Below are 15,784 nucleotides of genomic sequence, written 5' to 3' on the forward strand. Positions count from 1 at the left end.
TGTTATTTTTGAATTAATTCAGTTTTATAAATCCCTTCTGTTCATGTAAGCTACAACTCACACATATTTGTAATTGCTATTAAACAGGGTTTTGTCTGGTGTAAATTGAATATGTTTAGATCTATAGTGTGTTATCTTGTTTAATCCTACTTTTAAAATAGAACTCCTACAGATGCTAGAGGCATATTAACAGTGTGGGTTCCTTAACTCATGGGATTAGAGCAATATTTTGCCACACATCTAACAACCCCTCTTTGGACTGCTCCTCACATCAGCTGTGCTGTGTCAGGTAAAGGAAATGTAGACTTCTCATTTCACATTTTGCATGTGAGGAACTGCAACTCTTTACATATGTAAAAGAAAAGTCCCTTCAAGTCCTAGAACATTTTTGCTGGCTATACAGCACAGATAACACCAGGTCATCTGTTCCCCACTAGCTACCCACCGATGTACGTACTCTATAGGCTAAATAATAACAAGGTGACGTTGACTTAGGAGCCACCCTGCAATGATTACCATATATGAAAACCACGGCTTGTCTACAGAATTTGGCATTTCAGTACACTGGACGTTACACAGGCAAGTGAGGTCTCCCCACAGAGAAATCAAAAGTTATTTTGAGAAAGATTTCATTGATAAACCTTTTCATATCCTAATCTGAAAGAAAACTGTGTGAAGTTGCTTTGAACTCTGTACATCACCTGCCTGCATTCAGTGCTGAAGGTGGAACTCCCTGGAGAGGTGATGGAGAAAAAATATACTGTAAGACACCCTTGAAGAGAAATGAATTTAAATCTCCATAGAATGTTCCAGCAGCACATTATAAAACAAACATACCCACACCAAAAACATTGTGTATGCTTTCTCAGGCTAAATATCCAATTTTAAAATTTATGTTTAAACTGAAATCTCCAGAAAGCAATCCTAATTTGATTTGAAGGCAACTACAAAATTCCAGCTGGACAGAAAATGTTTAATTGGAAAATCACATAGGACTTCCTAGCAATGACTGCTAATAATTATGTTTATTCAGCTTTCTTGAATAAGTGGTCCAAGCCCAGGCCTGGAAACAATACATTATCTTTGTTTAGTTTGTATGCCTTTCAAGAGCCTCTGTCAGAAGCTTCCTTCATCTTTAATTTCTACTCCTCAGTTACATACCCAAATGTATTGGTGCTATATGTAGTCAAAACCCTTACAGCTATTGTTTGCTTTGTAATTCAGAACTTAATATCTACGGTAAAGTTCTCACTTTGTGGACCATACTGAGAAAGCGTATTAACCTTGGCTTCTTCTAGAAATGCAATAAATTGTGTTTTTATGGCTTTTTTTGTTGCTCACAGTGTTTGGATATTTGCTGTTAGCAGAAGCAGATGGAGGAGGTCTGCAGAGGATAGTCAGCCCTGGAATGGTTTTGCAGTGAGGATTTACCAGCTGTAGTGAGAACTGCTGTTATTACCACTCAGCTGCTGCTGACCTTCTGAGAATAACCAAAGGGTTACGAAAGTTGAGGACTCACACAGTGGTTCACATCAAGCATGCTCAGATCAGCTGATCATAACAAATCAAAGAAACTAAGTAAAGGGCAGGAAAGGGAAAAAAAAAAAAAAAAAAAAAAGGACTGGCAAAAACACAAGTTTACTTGTGAGCTCAATGGAGATCAACAACACTGGGAAAAAGTCAGATCTGGAGAAGCAACGAAGAGGCTTTCTATTCCTCCCTAATTTCACACTGTTTGAATGATCATTTCTATTCATAGAACCTTTCCTGTACTTATACAAGTGTTTCTCAGTTGCTTTCAGGTTATAAAGCAGGCACTCTGTTGTTTTATGTACCACTGAAATGTGTTTATCTGGAGTTTAAATAGACAACTTCATGTATTTCATGACCTTGGTGGAGAGAAACAAAGCAATGAACTCACCCCTCACAAGCAAAGATAAATCGCAGAAGTCTGCAAGCTACCACTACGCGCATCCAGCTCTAATTATGTGATAAGTGGACCCAGTGTTAAACATATTTTGCAGAAGTTCTTGAAGTGCTTACACTGGTTATGCAGATAGCTCACTGAAAGCCACATGAATACCAATTGTTATGCACACAGTATGAATCTCGATGAGTAGAGGAAATACTGGTCTTCTAAGTAGTTGTGGGGGTTTTATGTTTGCTTTGCTCAACAGTCCTCTACTCCTGTCAATGCACAGAGCATTTGTTCTCTAAAATAATTTCACTCTTACTTACAACACTGCAGCAGCTTCTTTGTTTGTTTCTAAGGTTGTTGGTAATTTGATCCTCAGATGCTGAGCATTTCTCGTCACACGAGAAACCTCCAGCCAGCTAATTTTGACAAGGAGAAATACACAATATTGAGGAAGAAGAAAAATAACGAAAAGGTAATTTAATTACTCAGATAGCCAGAATGCTTACATAAGTCTTCAACAAGCCCTTAAATTGCTATCAGCATAACACAACTTGGAAATATTAAGATTTCTCTTGATCAAAGCAAGCTCTGCTCCAAACATCAGCTTTCAGAATTCTAGTAGGAGTGAGGTGCCTTTACATCCTCTTTTTAAATTTTTTTAAAATTATTTTTTATTTTTTAAAATCTAGTGAGCTCTTCTCATTTATTTTTAGCATCTAAAACTATTCTAAAAATGAAATCTAAATGCCTATGATACTTATAAACTGAGATTCCTAAACTGTTTATATGATTTTGCAATGAGTTGTGCTGCTCAGAACAATTCAGAAAACTGCGAATGCCACAGGTGTTACCACTTGAATGAGAGTAATGACCAATTATTAACCATGTGGAAGTGATGCAATTTATAGAAATTTAATGTAAATTTCAAATGCTGTGCTATTTTAGCAGTGAGAACAGAATACTCACAGTCTTCAGTTACAAATATATGTTTATCACCAATCAAATGCTTGTTTCCTTTCATATGGATTTGATAAATAGCTTTCCATTTGACTGATACTTTCTAAACTAGTATATTCTTTGCAAATGAACTCCAGTATAAACACATTCACACCTAGATCTTTGCTTTGCCTCAGACATGACAGAATGCAAGTCAGTTATGAGACTACATCACTTTTGTTTTCACCAAATATCCTATATTAATATTTCTGGGAAAAAAACAAATAAATGTCACAGAATTAACACAAGGGTTATTTCTTTAAGAAATGGAGAATATAACTTGAACTGTGAGTCTTCACCATGCATATCCTGATTACACAAGAACAAAAAAAAAGCTATGGTCATACTTTGTCCTCCACGTCAATGATGACAACAGAAGATGTAACTTACCTCAAGTTCTAGGAAAAGGAAAAAATAACATCAGACTACAGAGGTTTATTTCAGTGTTAAGATCTGCACAGGAAGAAGAGATGGGGACGTAAAGCTGAACAAAAAGGTCAGAGCAAGCATCTGCTTAGTGTAGGGGTGATTCTGAAAGGGAAGATACACTTCAGTAGGCTTGCCATTAACAGGTCCAAATGTAGGGTCTTGCTTATCTCCAAGACACACAAATAAAGGACACATAGATAAAGGAATGAGATTAGTTGGGAGTGTCAAAGGGCAACATTTTGCCTGAAAGGCAAGGTAGGATCAGTGTTGACTTTCAGATCACTGAAGAGAGAAAGTGAGATTTGTTGTTGTTTTTAATTCACAGTCTGAATGGACAGATCTCGTTTGTGCTGGGAAGGAATGTCTAGAATGGAAAATAATATTATGTCTAAGTAATTTTTGTAAAAGAAATATGGAGAAGAAAGCCAGGAGGGACCTTAGAAGTGCTTTTAGGTCAGTAACTGGTCTTCAACATGATCTAGCCAGTATCAAGAATAAGACAGCGACTCTCCAAGCTATAAGTGTGTTTCTCAACAGCCTGAATTGAAAAATAAATCTCTCCAGATGGTGCTCTGAAAGTCTCATATCCTCTTTGAACCACGAGCAGACGGAGATGCATATTGTACTCTAAGGGCTGTTTTACCCCAGTGGGTAGCACAACTGAATCAGAAGACAGAGCTGGAAGTCATCATAAATCTTGGTGACAAGCAACCTATTCACGTTCAGGTCTCTATAGGAACTGATTAATCATTTATTAAAGCACATATTAATCATGTATTACTCTTTTATAAACCATGTGTCAGTAGGTATTCAAAATGATCTTATTTTTCACTTAAGACTCACAGAACCTGTGTATATCTCAAATTTCACTGAGGTAATGTTTTGTCAAATCATACAAAATTTTATCTTGTTCACAGGAGGCAACTTCTTTATTTAACTGGAAAATTCATCTAGGTGGAAAGATCATTTCACACGATGTTAGAAGAGAATCAGCTATCCCTAAAATAGGAAAAATATTTCTCCAAACCTTATTCTCCTGATATTAAAGAACTCTTTCTATTTTACAGTGCTTTCTCCTAGAAAAGGGTGATGGCGAAGATGGAAGTAGCAGAAAAAAGAAATTGTCTCAAGAGCAAGACTGTCTCCTGGCCAAAATTAAGTCTCAATTTCTAATTAACAAGTGAGAACTCTCTGATACGTCTGACTAATTCCAAGTGTATGACTATGGATGTGCGGCTGTCCCAGATCTGTGGTGAAGGACAATGTGAGAACTAGGTGGACTAAAGAATCATCATCCTATTAACCCACATCACTGCATTCTTCTCCCTAGTGTCTGAAAGCAGTGGGTAAGGTAAGACAAGTAAGCACATACATGAAATAGAACAAAGCAGGTATTTTTTGAGACATATAGAGAAGTGGGGTAGTAACAAAACAATTAACTGGGCTTAATCTTACAAAGCAATATTCAATATACTAACCTGTCAAAGTACCTGACACACAACCAGCTTACACAACTCTTCTGAAGTTAATGGAAGTGCTTTGCTGGATTACAACCAAGTTGCTCAAGCTCTGTGGTTTTACCTCGATGTACCGCCAATGAAAGAACAAGGGCCATAATTGCATTGGACTGGCATGGCTGTGGTATGCTCATGAAAAATAATAGCAGATGGAGAAACACATCCCCTAGATGAAGACATTCTTATCCATCAATACCTGAGTAAACATTACAGAAGTTACTGAGAAGCTGCATACAGCAGCAAAAGAACATTTAGATCTTTCTGAAAACATCAAATAAACCTATTAAAGTGTATTTTGAATAGGTGTATAAGGAATTGGCTTCCAAGGAATAAATATTGAAAGTATTAATACACAGAAAAGTATTGCTTAGGTTTAGATCCATAGACTTGGTTCACAAGAGTTTCAGTATGGTCAGAAGTTCTGGAGAAAAGAAGATGAAGATCAGTCAAGCGTCAAAAGATAAAATTCATCTCCAATGGAGAGAGACTTGTTCAAGCATGGCTGAGACTGCTTTGAAATGAAGACTCAAAGAAACATCTTCCAACACACATAAGGCTTCTTGGGAATAGAAATATATAGAGAACTCTTCAATTCTAAGGGAAGTTTGAAAAATTATTAACTTTTTCTTGGCATCAATGTTACTGAAAGCATAGATATCTTTTTAAAGATATATATAACAATGCATTCCATAAAATGTCATTTTGTCCACAGCCTAAGTGCCTGGTATTGGACTAACACAATATCCAGACTTCTGTTTAAACAATGGTGAAAAAATATTTAATATGAAATCCAGATCTTACAAATGTATTCCCTTTCACTTTGTCATATCAGGAAGTAATTTGGCCCTTGTGGTTACAGATGTAGAGAATGCATTGAAAATATGGCTTAACTGAGCTATCAACAGCATAAGGCAAACAAAAGCCATAGATATTTTGGGCAGAAATGATACTACCAGAGAAAATACAGGCCAGTAAATATTCCTTTGTTTTATAACATGGAAAAAGACAGTGAGAGAAAATATCTTCAAAGAGAAGGAAGACAGCTGTGAACATACAGCAGTACTATACAAGCCTAATACTAAAGCAGCCATCTCTAACCATACAAAAATCAAACCTATACATTTACTATATTTATGCTTTCTAAAGTTGTCACGTAGAATGTGCCTTTTTCTTTCAAGTCTTCTTCAAATCAACAGTACTGTAGGATGCATCTTGTATTTACATCAAGAGCTAAGTGTTTAAATTAGTAAGCCAAAGCAAGTGGCGTTATTTTTATTAAATGACTCTCTCCCTTCCCTCATACTACATAATTAGAGGATGTGTTTGTAAAGGGACCTGATACTGTACATCTAAAGACTGATTTTTTTTCCTTTATACATGGGATAAGACTACAACTCAGCAGCGCAGAAGGAAGATTTCTGAGGTCACTGACATCTCAAAATGGTAGTTACACATTCAATGTATAGGTATATATAAAAAGATATATCTATAGGAAAATTGGTGTGTCACATAATGCGACAATGCTGTTTCTTCACAACTTCTTCATTTCTATACTGACGCAGACATTTCTAAGAGTAAAAATGTCTTGTACTATCATTACCTGAAATGAATTTATAAACATTTCCAAATTTCCATAGAAGCAGACATTATCTAACAATAGATTTAGGGGCTAAGTAGGCACCCAAGTTTTTTACAAAGTAGCCAGAGGAAACTCTTTGGGCAAACAGGATATAATCAATACACATTTCTTCTTTTAACAAGAAAGTTTGGAAATTCAAGTAAGTAGTACTATGAAGGCACAAATTGTTTTCACTACTGATGAGCGCAAGTAGTTCCTAGTTGTAAATACACTGTATTGCCCTAACACATTTGTTAATTATTTTCAAGAAGGTTAAAATAATGCAATATTTTAAATATATTTCAACCGCAGGTTGACAGGAAACACTTTTCACAGAACTGAAAGGCTGATCTAAAGGGCAGTTCTAAGGTTAGTTAGCATGTACATCTTTAAAAGGTTTGGATCAGGCTCTTCACTGTATTTTTCAGGAGAGTGTAATGATACTGCTAAAGTGAGCAATTATGGCTATTGCAATTGATTAGTGAAAATTAATATTCCTATTGGATAAATTGTCGTTGTTTCTTATTTATTCCTTTTCCCTTGCTTTTGTAATCTTCCTCCTTTCTTTTTTAACGTTATTCAATATGCATTTATGAAAGAAGTAATTAATCAAGTAAAATTGCAGTAATTTATTTCAAAATAATCTGTTGTCAAACTGCTAAAATTAGGCAAGGAATATATAAAAAATACATGCAAAGGAAAAAAAAAAAAAAACATTTAAAGAAAAAGAATATCTTTACAACAATAGAGTTCCCTTTTCTTCTCAAATTACCTGGAAATCAGCATTCCTAGGGCTTACTTCTCAGCTTGTGGGAATATTCCTTAAAAACTGCAGAGCTTCAGGAAACATTTATAATAATAACAGCTAGTTTGAATTTTAGGTAGAAATTATGGTCTTTAATTTTCTCCAGATGCCAGATGTAAGAACCACACACTAATAAGGTGCAAGAAGGCTAATAAGGTAGGTGAGAGAAAGGAGTATTGTAGGAAGGGCAGGAAACTAGGTGCATGCTTTGCCTGAAACAAGGAATTTTTTCCCCCAAGATTTTCAGTGTTGTTCAATGGGATTCAACATGCAAGGAAAAAGACTTTCATTGAAAAATTTCATCTGTAAGTTGAACTTAAAGCTTTTACAACCATAGTTTTCAATACAGAACTGACAACATTAGCTTTTTTTCCAGCTGAAGTACAGAAGCCAGGACAAAACATATTGCTCTCATCCACACTCCCTGCTGGCAAAAGACCTAAGCTAGAAGTAGACAGGACTCTCTGCTCTCCCCCCATAAGAACAAAAGGAGAAGGTTGCCATTAGTGAACTTACTTTACAAGTTTTCACCGCACTAGTCAATCTCAGAATGATAAACCTTGATGTAATTTTTTTTACCTTGTGGTTACACTGTGTTTTGGAAATGATGAATATTCACTTAAGATAAAAGAACAGCCCTGGGAAAGTCTATCACGTTGAGATACAAAGATGTCTAAGTACTTTCCTCTTCCAATAAGGAACTTCTTTCGATTCAAAAGCAAGCTAAATTAGAATTACATGCAACATTTCGTGGAACACAAATGGCCAGTTCTTACCTCCTTCTTGGTAAATTCTGGTGGGTGGTCATTTTTGTCATCAATAAGAATAGTAGCAGTTGCAGTTCCAGTAAGTCCCACATCATGGCCACCCATATCTTTGGCTTCAATAACCAGCTCGTACTTCGGTGTTTCCATGGTCTGGAAAGATTACAGAAAAAAATGTAAAAAACATTACTTTTATTTCACGTGAAGATTTTAATTCAATCTGTCAAAGCGTGGTATAGAAATGGATCTGGTTAATGCTTTACAAAAACATAAACAAATCTTTCTCTGAGCTTCAGCCATGACAATGGAAACTTTGTGTGGAATACAGTATGAAGGAATACAGGTGAATACTGGTAAACAGTATATAACCCTTTATTTAAGAAGGTTAGAAAAGAGAGAAGAAATTAAAATATAATTGCTCTTTAAGAGAAAGCTTTCATTTCAATGCACTGGTATTTAGGAGCTTGTCTCATCAGTGTTATGATGGGTACATAATTAAATACTAATGCCATAATCTACATACACATTCATTTTATTTTATTAAATCTAATTCACTCTGAATATTAGCATTTAAAATGGTGATCTAAGTTTGCTTCATGGAAAAAAAAAAAAAGCAAAAAACAAGAAAGTAGTTTCTAAAACAGGCAACAACTATTATATATTATATGAAGTCATGTGGTTTATATCTGTGTATCCAATTTCTGTGCCATGGTTACTTATCTGACTGTTCACCTCTAGTAGAAAAAGACAGCACTAACAACACAGGTCTACAGGAAAAGCCATCTTTATTTTACCTACTCTGAAAAACTGCCATGACTTGGGGAAAAACAAGAAATTGCAGCCAAAGTTCTGGAGTGGGAATGTCAAAGCATTTGTAATTCACTTCTCTCACATCAGACATTAAGTACATCTGTTTGGATGGCTGAATATTAATACATCCCATCAAAACTTACTACCAACATCAGAATCTTCTCCCATGAAACACAGAGTTTTGATATAGATTTCAGTGGAGATGAGACTGGGTACCTAATTAAAACAATTATTTTCCCCATTTATATGGCTGCCTCACATGGAACTACCTGCCTAAAGACTGTATGTGCTGTATAACTGATGGAGAACACAGATGGAAAGGTGCTGCAACAACCTTTGAAGCTATATGTTAGAATATCATGTGTAGTGGATTTTTAAAACAAATTTTTCTGAAAAACAAATCTGGAACTCAGGAGAAAAGCCACATAACAGCACCAGCAAGGGTGGTTCACTCAAGTGCTTTTTTTTTATCCTCAGAGCAGCTCTATCAGCCATCTGTGCATGCAAGAACCAAGGCTGCACATCTTTGACATCACTCATCCCATGTCCTTCAGGCAACACTACTCCAGAGAATTAACATGCAGGGAGGAAACTCGTGTGAAATCCCATATAGCAGCGCTGATCTCTGTCTGCCATCCACACGCTGCCCGATGAAGCAGAACCAAAGAGGCTAGAACAGGGCTTATCCAGTAGCAGAGAACATCTCACCATCTACAGTTTAAAACAGGCTCAATTTTCATCCCTAGCTTAGTGAAGCAACCTCCTAGGCCACGTGGTCTACTTTACAGCTAATGGATTCGAAAGCATTCACTAAATAGTATGCTGTGTGTTCTCCTGGGTACACACAACATCCCTCTAGGAGCACGCATGAAAAAGGAGGCTCCAATTCCTGAAGCATTTTAGGCCAAGACAAAAGCAACCCAATCAATTGCACATCAAATCAACCTGTCATGAAGCAATATATTTGCATGTAAAATCAATGAGTCAAACCAGAAGTCCTAAAAACATACAGACTACTAATCAGTTGTCACTCTCACTTTAAGAATCCTAAGAAAAGTATTTCCTTAAGTCTTACATTATTTCTTGAAATTCATCACAGAAGGCAAACTCAGAACAAGATCTTGATTTATACCATAGTATAAATATACATGAAGAAATATTAGTGATGTCTCCAACATAAATTCAGGTTACAAACCGGAACGAGATTTACAGTTTTCATATGTTTCTTTTCTAAAGTGTTTTCAATGTATTAAAAACTGTATGAAACTTCTCTCCCCTTCTCTAAATGTAACTTTTTCATTATTTTCATTAGGAAGTTATTATTATAGTATGGAAAATTTGCAAAGCCATTTATCATTCCATGTTTATAAACGTCCTTGTTCAAAAGAAGCTCTCTTTTTCTCATAAATTGGCCTTTTTTTCTTTGAGAACTGTCCCATTTTCTGTTGAAAGCAAGCCTATTTATGGTAGAAATTGTGTCTATTGCAGCAGAAATTTCTGTGACAGGAGTCCAATGCTTAAGCGTGCAGTGGAATGTGGAAAACATTGAATTTTGAGTAGTATCACATATCATTATGAATACTTCACACTTTTCCTGCTATGCAGCACTTTCTACATCTAGTTCTGTCACCAAATATTTGCTTTATTAGGGAAAGCAACTCCCAACACATCCAAACCCAGGAGTCTTGTTCCCATCAGATGCTCTCTTTACATGAGGAGATTGCAGTAGAGGATTTTAAGCATTTCTCACATTCCAGCTCAGTTACTTCAGCTCAGTCCCCAGCATCTATTTGGATTTATGTAATGGAGTGGTGGATCCTGAGGGGATGGCAGCACGGATCTGAGGGCTCTGTGTCCAGCACGAGCTGACCTGGCCACTGCCCACTTACAAGGCTCAGGTCTTGCACCTCAGTGTGATATTCCCCTATGGTCAATCCTGTGAGGAATGACAGCTTGGAGGGAGGGGTGTGAGAGAACAGCAGCCCCCATTTGCTTCCTCATCATCATTCCTTCCCTCCTTGATCCCTGCTGCACTGTGAGTCTGGGGACCAGTGCAGCATCCAGCACTATTTGAGGAGTACCCAGTCACTCAGACTATCCCACCAGAACATCTCCTGCCACCAGACCATGGTCCTTCTGTTCCTCAAAGCAGTGACCTGATCCGTAAAATGCACTTCTGAGGAAAAAAACAAAACAGAACAAAACAAAAAAAACCAGTTCACTTGGATACCTTGGCATTAGTGACATAAATATGCAACAATTCTCAAGGAAGCGGATCTACAGTTTAAAACAGATAAATAGATGATTTTAATAAATGAACATTGAGTTGCTGTTTCTGTGGCGTATTATTTATAGCTGTGACTTTGTGGAGGGTTGCGCTGTTGACAGAGTTTGTATAATTACAGCAGGGGACGCATTCCTATCCCCATAAATTTTCACTGAAGTCATTTAGCCACGGCAGGGGTGACACTGGCAAATTGTTTGGATTGCCAAGGAGGTGAGCCTTGTCAGGAGAACTCTTCTTCGAAGGCCCACCCACTGCCAACATCGCCAGTGCTAACGCTTCTATCACGACTCACTCCCTGCCACCTCAACATCTCTGGTTCAGCCCTGGTACATAACATGATGAAGGGTCTTTCTGGCATTTTATCTTCTGATTCCTGACAAAGTCAGCAGGATCTGATCACAACAGTAGAAAATAAACATTTCAGTACATATAGGTTGTTAGAATAAACCAGATGATGACTTGTAGAAAGCGTAGAATGGATCCAGTTAACAATGTCAATTTTAAGCTTTTAATGTGCGTTTCCTACAGATACAGTAGGAAAACTATTAGTGACTTAAGAAATGCAAGCTATTGGTAGTGCTTCACATCACCAGAAGTAACAGTCCAAATCTTGGTATGTGCTATCACTTGCAGGCTGTAAAGTATTCATCTGCCATTTAAATTCAGCGGGAATTGAAAGCTTTCTCAGAATAGTAGGACTCAAAATGTAACTGGAACAACTGGAACTGTAATGCATGATTAAAGAAACGTTCAGGACCACAAGTGTTTTCAAACATGTACAAATCCTGAATTTCCAGTTTTGTATGTGGACTCCCAGAGCCCTGGTACCGCTAGAACAGCAAAGTCAGTCTCTGTAGCTTGGAAAGAGGGGCAAAGACAACCAAGAAAGGCTTCTACAGGTGAGGAAGTGCAATATCTGAGGAAGTGGATGTCTTCACTGAGGCCTGGCTTCTTTTCGCCTGTCTTTCAATATTCAAATGAAGTATTAACTTTTTTGAGCATCACTGCAAGAGTCCAGAGAGATAAGTCATTTCTGTATTTGTCTTCGCCGATGACCTCAGGAACATAATGCTCCCTACTGCAGGTGTTGTGGAGCACAATTAAGTTTTGTTTAACATCTTAATGAGCTGACAAAGATCACAAAGTGTAGCACCCAAGTGAGAAGCAGAAATCAAGCTCTGGTACTTTCATAAGGGAACACATCCATGCAGTGCATAATTTGTTTATCTGAATTCAATGGCCACGATAACCTTTTTGTGTAGGTGTGGGAGGAATCAGAGAAAATGTTGTTTGCCTACACCATCAAGAACAGATACATCAATCTTACCTATTTGAATTTAGGCTCCTAAGGAAAACAGAAACACTTGTCAATGAATTAAAACAATTGCAACTTTGCATCAACTTCATTGGGGTTATGAAATCAGAAGGAAAAATCAAGGTGCTTATTTAGATGCTTAACATAGAATTAAATTCTTAACTTCTGAATTCAAAAGTTTTGGTCAGACATTTTATTTGAATATTAAGAAAAATGGAGTAGATAATAGTTTCACAAGAATGAAGAGCACAGAAAAACTATTCTAACAAAGACCTCTTTTTGCCTTTGGACTACTTATGACTAAAACTAATCTATGAAATCGGCACATGGATTACATGTGTATGAAAGACACTTCTTTCTGCCTGAAAACTGAAAGCCTGGTCCCTGTTAGAGTACTTCCAAGCACAGCATGCATTGGGCATCGTATTTACTAAAATAATACTTTCTGTTTTTCCAATACAACTACCTATTTTCAGGAGATAATGTATTTTCTGGAAGGACACAGTACCGCACATTTGGAAATCTATTTGTGAAGCTGAACCTAAGAAGAATGTGGATCAAGGCTTAATCTTCTATGTCATGAAGATGGACTGGGTTCAGAATTTTAGGCTACACTGGTCTTTTGTTTCATCTGTAATTCAAAGAGGTTTCAACAGTCACTCAACCTATTTTCCTGTAGATGTTCACAACATTGTTTTTTCTACTCATATTTAAACTGTATATACAGTAGTTGAAAAAGAATCATCTCAGCAAAAAATGTCATTTCTCCCTTTTGTATTTCTTTATACCATCAGCCTGCCTCCAAACTCAGTATACTTTGCAGTTTTTCTTCTAGCGAATTTTAAGATCCAGGAAAATATTTCAGGTTGTGAATGAATCCCTGCATCACCTTAACACCTATTATAAACTGCAGATGGACACAAAGCTCAGGAAACAACTGGACTCCAGGAAATGTCTCTTTAGTGTTTCCTTCTCCCTGGGTGTCCCTCATATAGTGCCTTTAGCTTCATGCATGCTCAGAAAAGGGCACACATGGTCAAAACACCTAAGCCTCCATTCGGCATTGCAGTGCCTCTCCTAAAAAGAGAATTGGAAAAGAATTCCCAAATTCACATCAAGTACCCTGTTGCTAAAATCAAAATCTGGGAAACAAACATGATACAGAATGTTCAAGACACTCATAAGGGCTTCAAATGTATTTTCAGGTTATCTTAATATTCTTAATACCTGTTGCCAATGAGAGTTCTGTACTATTTTGTGGCTATTGATATTTTCTATAGCAATGCAACAATATCACAACACTTCCACTGTAATTATGTTTACAAACAACATACTCAGGCATATTAGCATATTAGCAGTGTGCTACCGTATCTTAGTTTTCACTAATGCCTTTATAATATAGCCAGAAAGAAAAATGCTGTGAATTTAAATAATTTAAGTTCATGCTAAATAAATGCTTGTGTTCATTTAAGATGATAATTGCATGTAGTGTGCACTGAATACATCCTATTAAGACATAATCAATCTCCTTGTTAAGTAACAATATCAACATTCAATCTAACATTATTCCAGGATTTTGACAAATGTAGAATTAAAAAAATGGAATAATGTGACTATTAATAGCTCTAACAGATGTAATGCTTTTATAATTATAATATTAGCTTTTATATTAAATGCCAACTGCTACTGTGTAAAAAGCACAGCATAGTCTGAGACTTTGCATTTAGAACTTGAATTACAGCTTGATGAATAAAAAAAATGAAGTTTGTAATGCAAATCCTCTTCAGCTCACCAATTTGAGATTTTTTTTTGTATCAAAAAGGAAGTTCCACAGTTTAATCATTGTAATAAGGTACTCATGTTACGAAGAAAATCAATATCTGTTTACTGCCCATAGGAGAGAGAGTTCATAGGTATATCTTGAAGAAAAAGGAAGACTAAATTCTCTCCTTCAGCAGTTGTTATTAAAAAAGAAATTGTTTCCAAGTGTGTGATAGAGATGGCTTCCTAGATCCAAGGCTAGAGAATAAAATGCTTGCATTTAAAGACCCCAGCAGATGAGGGAAGGAAGGTAAGACCCCGTTCTCCTGTACAAACAAGGACTTTAACCTAGTTGTCCCAAATGCTGAAGAACTAAACCTCAAGCTGGCTTTCAGGAGCACTCAAAACAACAACTCCCTTTGTAATTACATATATTTCTTTCAACAAAATGGATTTTTTCTCTCCCCCTACAAACAGTTGTGTTTCAGTAACGCGCTCAATTTTGACAGATCAGCATATTCCTATAAAAATTGTTCTCCCATAATACCCAACCAGCTCTATTTCCAGTGTTATATATTTCATTTTAACAGTCACGATTTGCAATTCAAATAATCTGCAGACTAAAAGATATTTGCTAAAATAAAAAAGTTCAAATAATTTTAATCCATTAACATATTAGAGATGTACAATCTGTTTGCAGACAATTTGTGAAGAGAAAGAAGGGCAAAGTCGTTCTAATAAATTATTAGTTGCAAATTATTCAATCATTCTAAGTCCTTGCCATAGGTAGAAATGAGTCTATTTAAATCCAAAGCATAAATGAAGAGGTCAGTTTCTTCAACACGGTAACTCACCATGGTTATCAGTACAGACAGCTTTTCAGAGATTTCTATATTAAAAATACCTCTGCTAGGAGGATTCCCTAATGCATCTGAAGGGTGCAGAGGTCACACGATAAAAGTCAGTACACATAGACTATTTAAAACGTTCTGCTGTAACTTTAAGAGGAAAAATCATGACCAGTCCTCAAATTGTTAACCCTGACAAGGCCCTCAACCTGTTATAAGAATCAGCCCTGCTCCACTGACTTTTGCATTGGCTGCCCACAAGTTTAAGCTATGGTTCACGAACAACCATGCACACATGCTTTCGTGCCACAATATAAGGTGCTGCATTTATGGTAAAACTGGTAGGTTGCCACAGATTTGTACTTAGTTCTCTATTGTTTTGAATGCAAGAGTCTGCCTTCGTATCACCATGGCATCAAGAGCATAGGGGCTCCCAAAACATACATTTTAAATGAAATAAACAAGCAACATCTCTCAATTCCTCCAAGCACAGTGATGAAGGTAATATCTTCTTCCCTGTTGCAAGTATAATTGTGTTAGAATTTGGGAAATCTTGTTATCAGTGAAAAGCAACAGAGTGCCTGTGATTGTGTTTGTGCAAAACAGACTAGGAACTAATGAAGTTCTAAGCATTTAACCCATGGAGGGTAAACCAATTCATGACAGAAATATTTCATGAACAGCAATGACATATGGCTGGTCAGCACTCCTCTCTG

The 15,784-nt window shown here is 36.6% G+C and overlaps 1 protein-coding gene across 3 annotated transcripts in view; it reads right to left on the minus strand.

Annotated features, from left to right (window-relative positions):
* Positions 1-15,784, minus strand: part of CDH13 (cadherin 13) — a 433,086-nt gene that overhangs the window by 77,283 nt on the left and 340,019 nt on the right. For all 3 annotated transcript variants that reach the window (XM_052685882.1, XM_052685883.1, XM_052685881.1), the window contains one exon: positions 8,060-8,200. In XM_052685882.1, coding sequence (XP_052541842.1) covers positions 8,060-8,200 — 141 coding nt within the window. The remainder of the gene's footprint in view (positions 1-8,059; positions 8,201-15,784) is intronic.

The sequence above is a fragment of the Tympanuchus pallidicinctus genome, unplaced genomic scaffold, assembly GCF_026119805.1.
Source record: "Tympanuchus pallidicinctus isolate F22 unplaced genomic scaffold, pur_lepc_1.0 scaffold22, whole genome shotgun sequence".
Taxonomy (NCBI): Eukaryota; Metazoa; Chordata; class Aves; order Galliformes; family Phasianidae; genus Tympanuchus; species Tympanuchus pallidicinctus.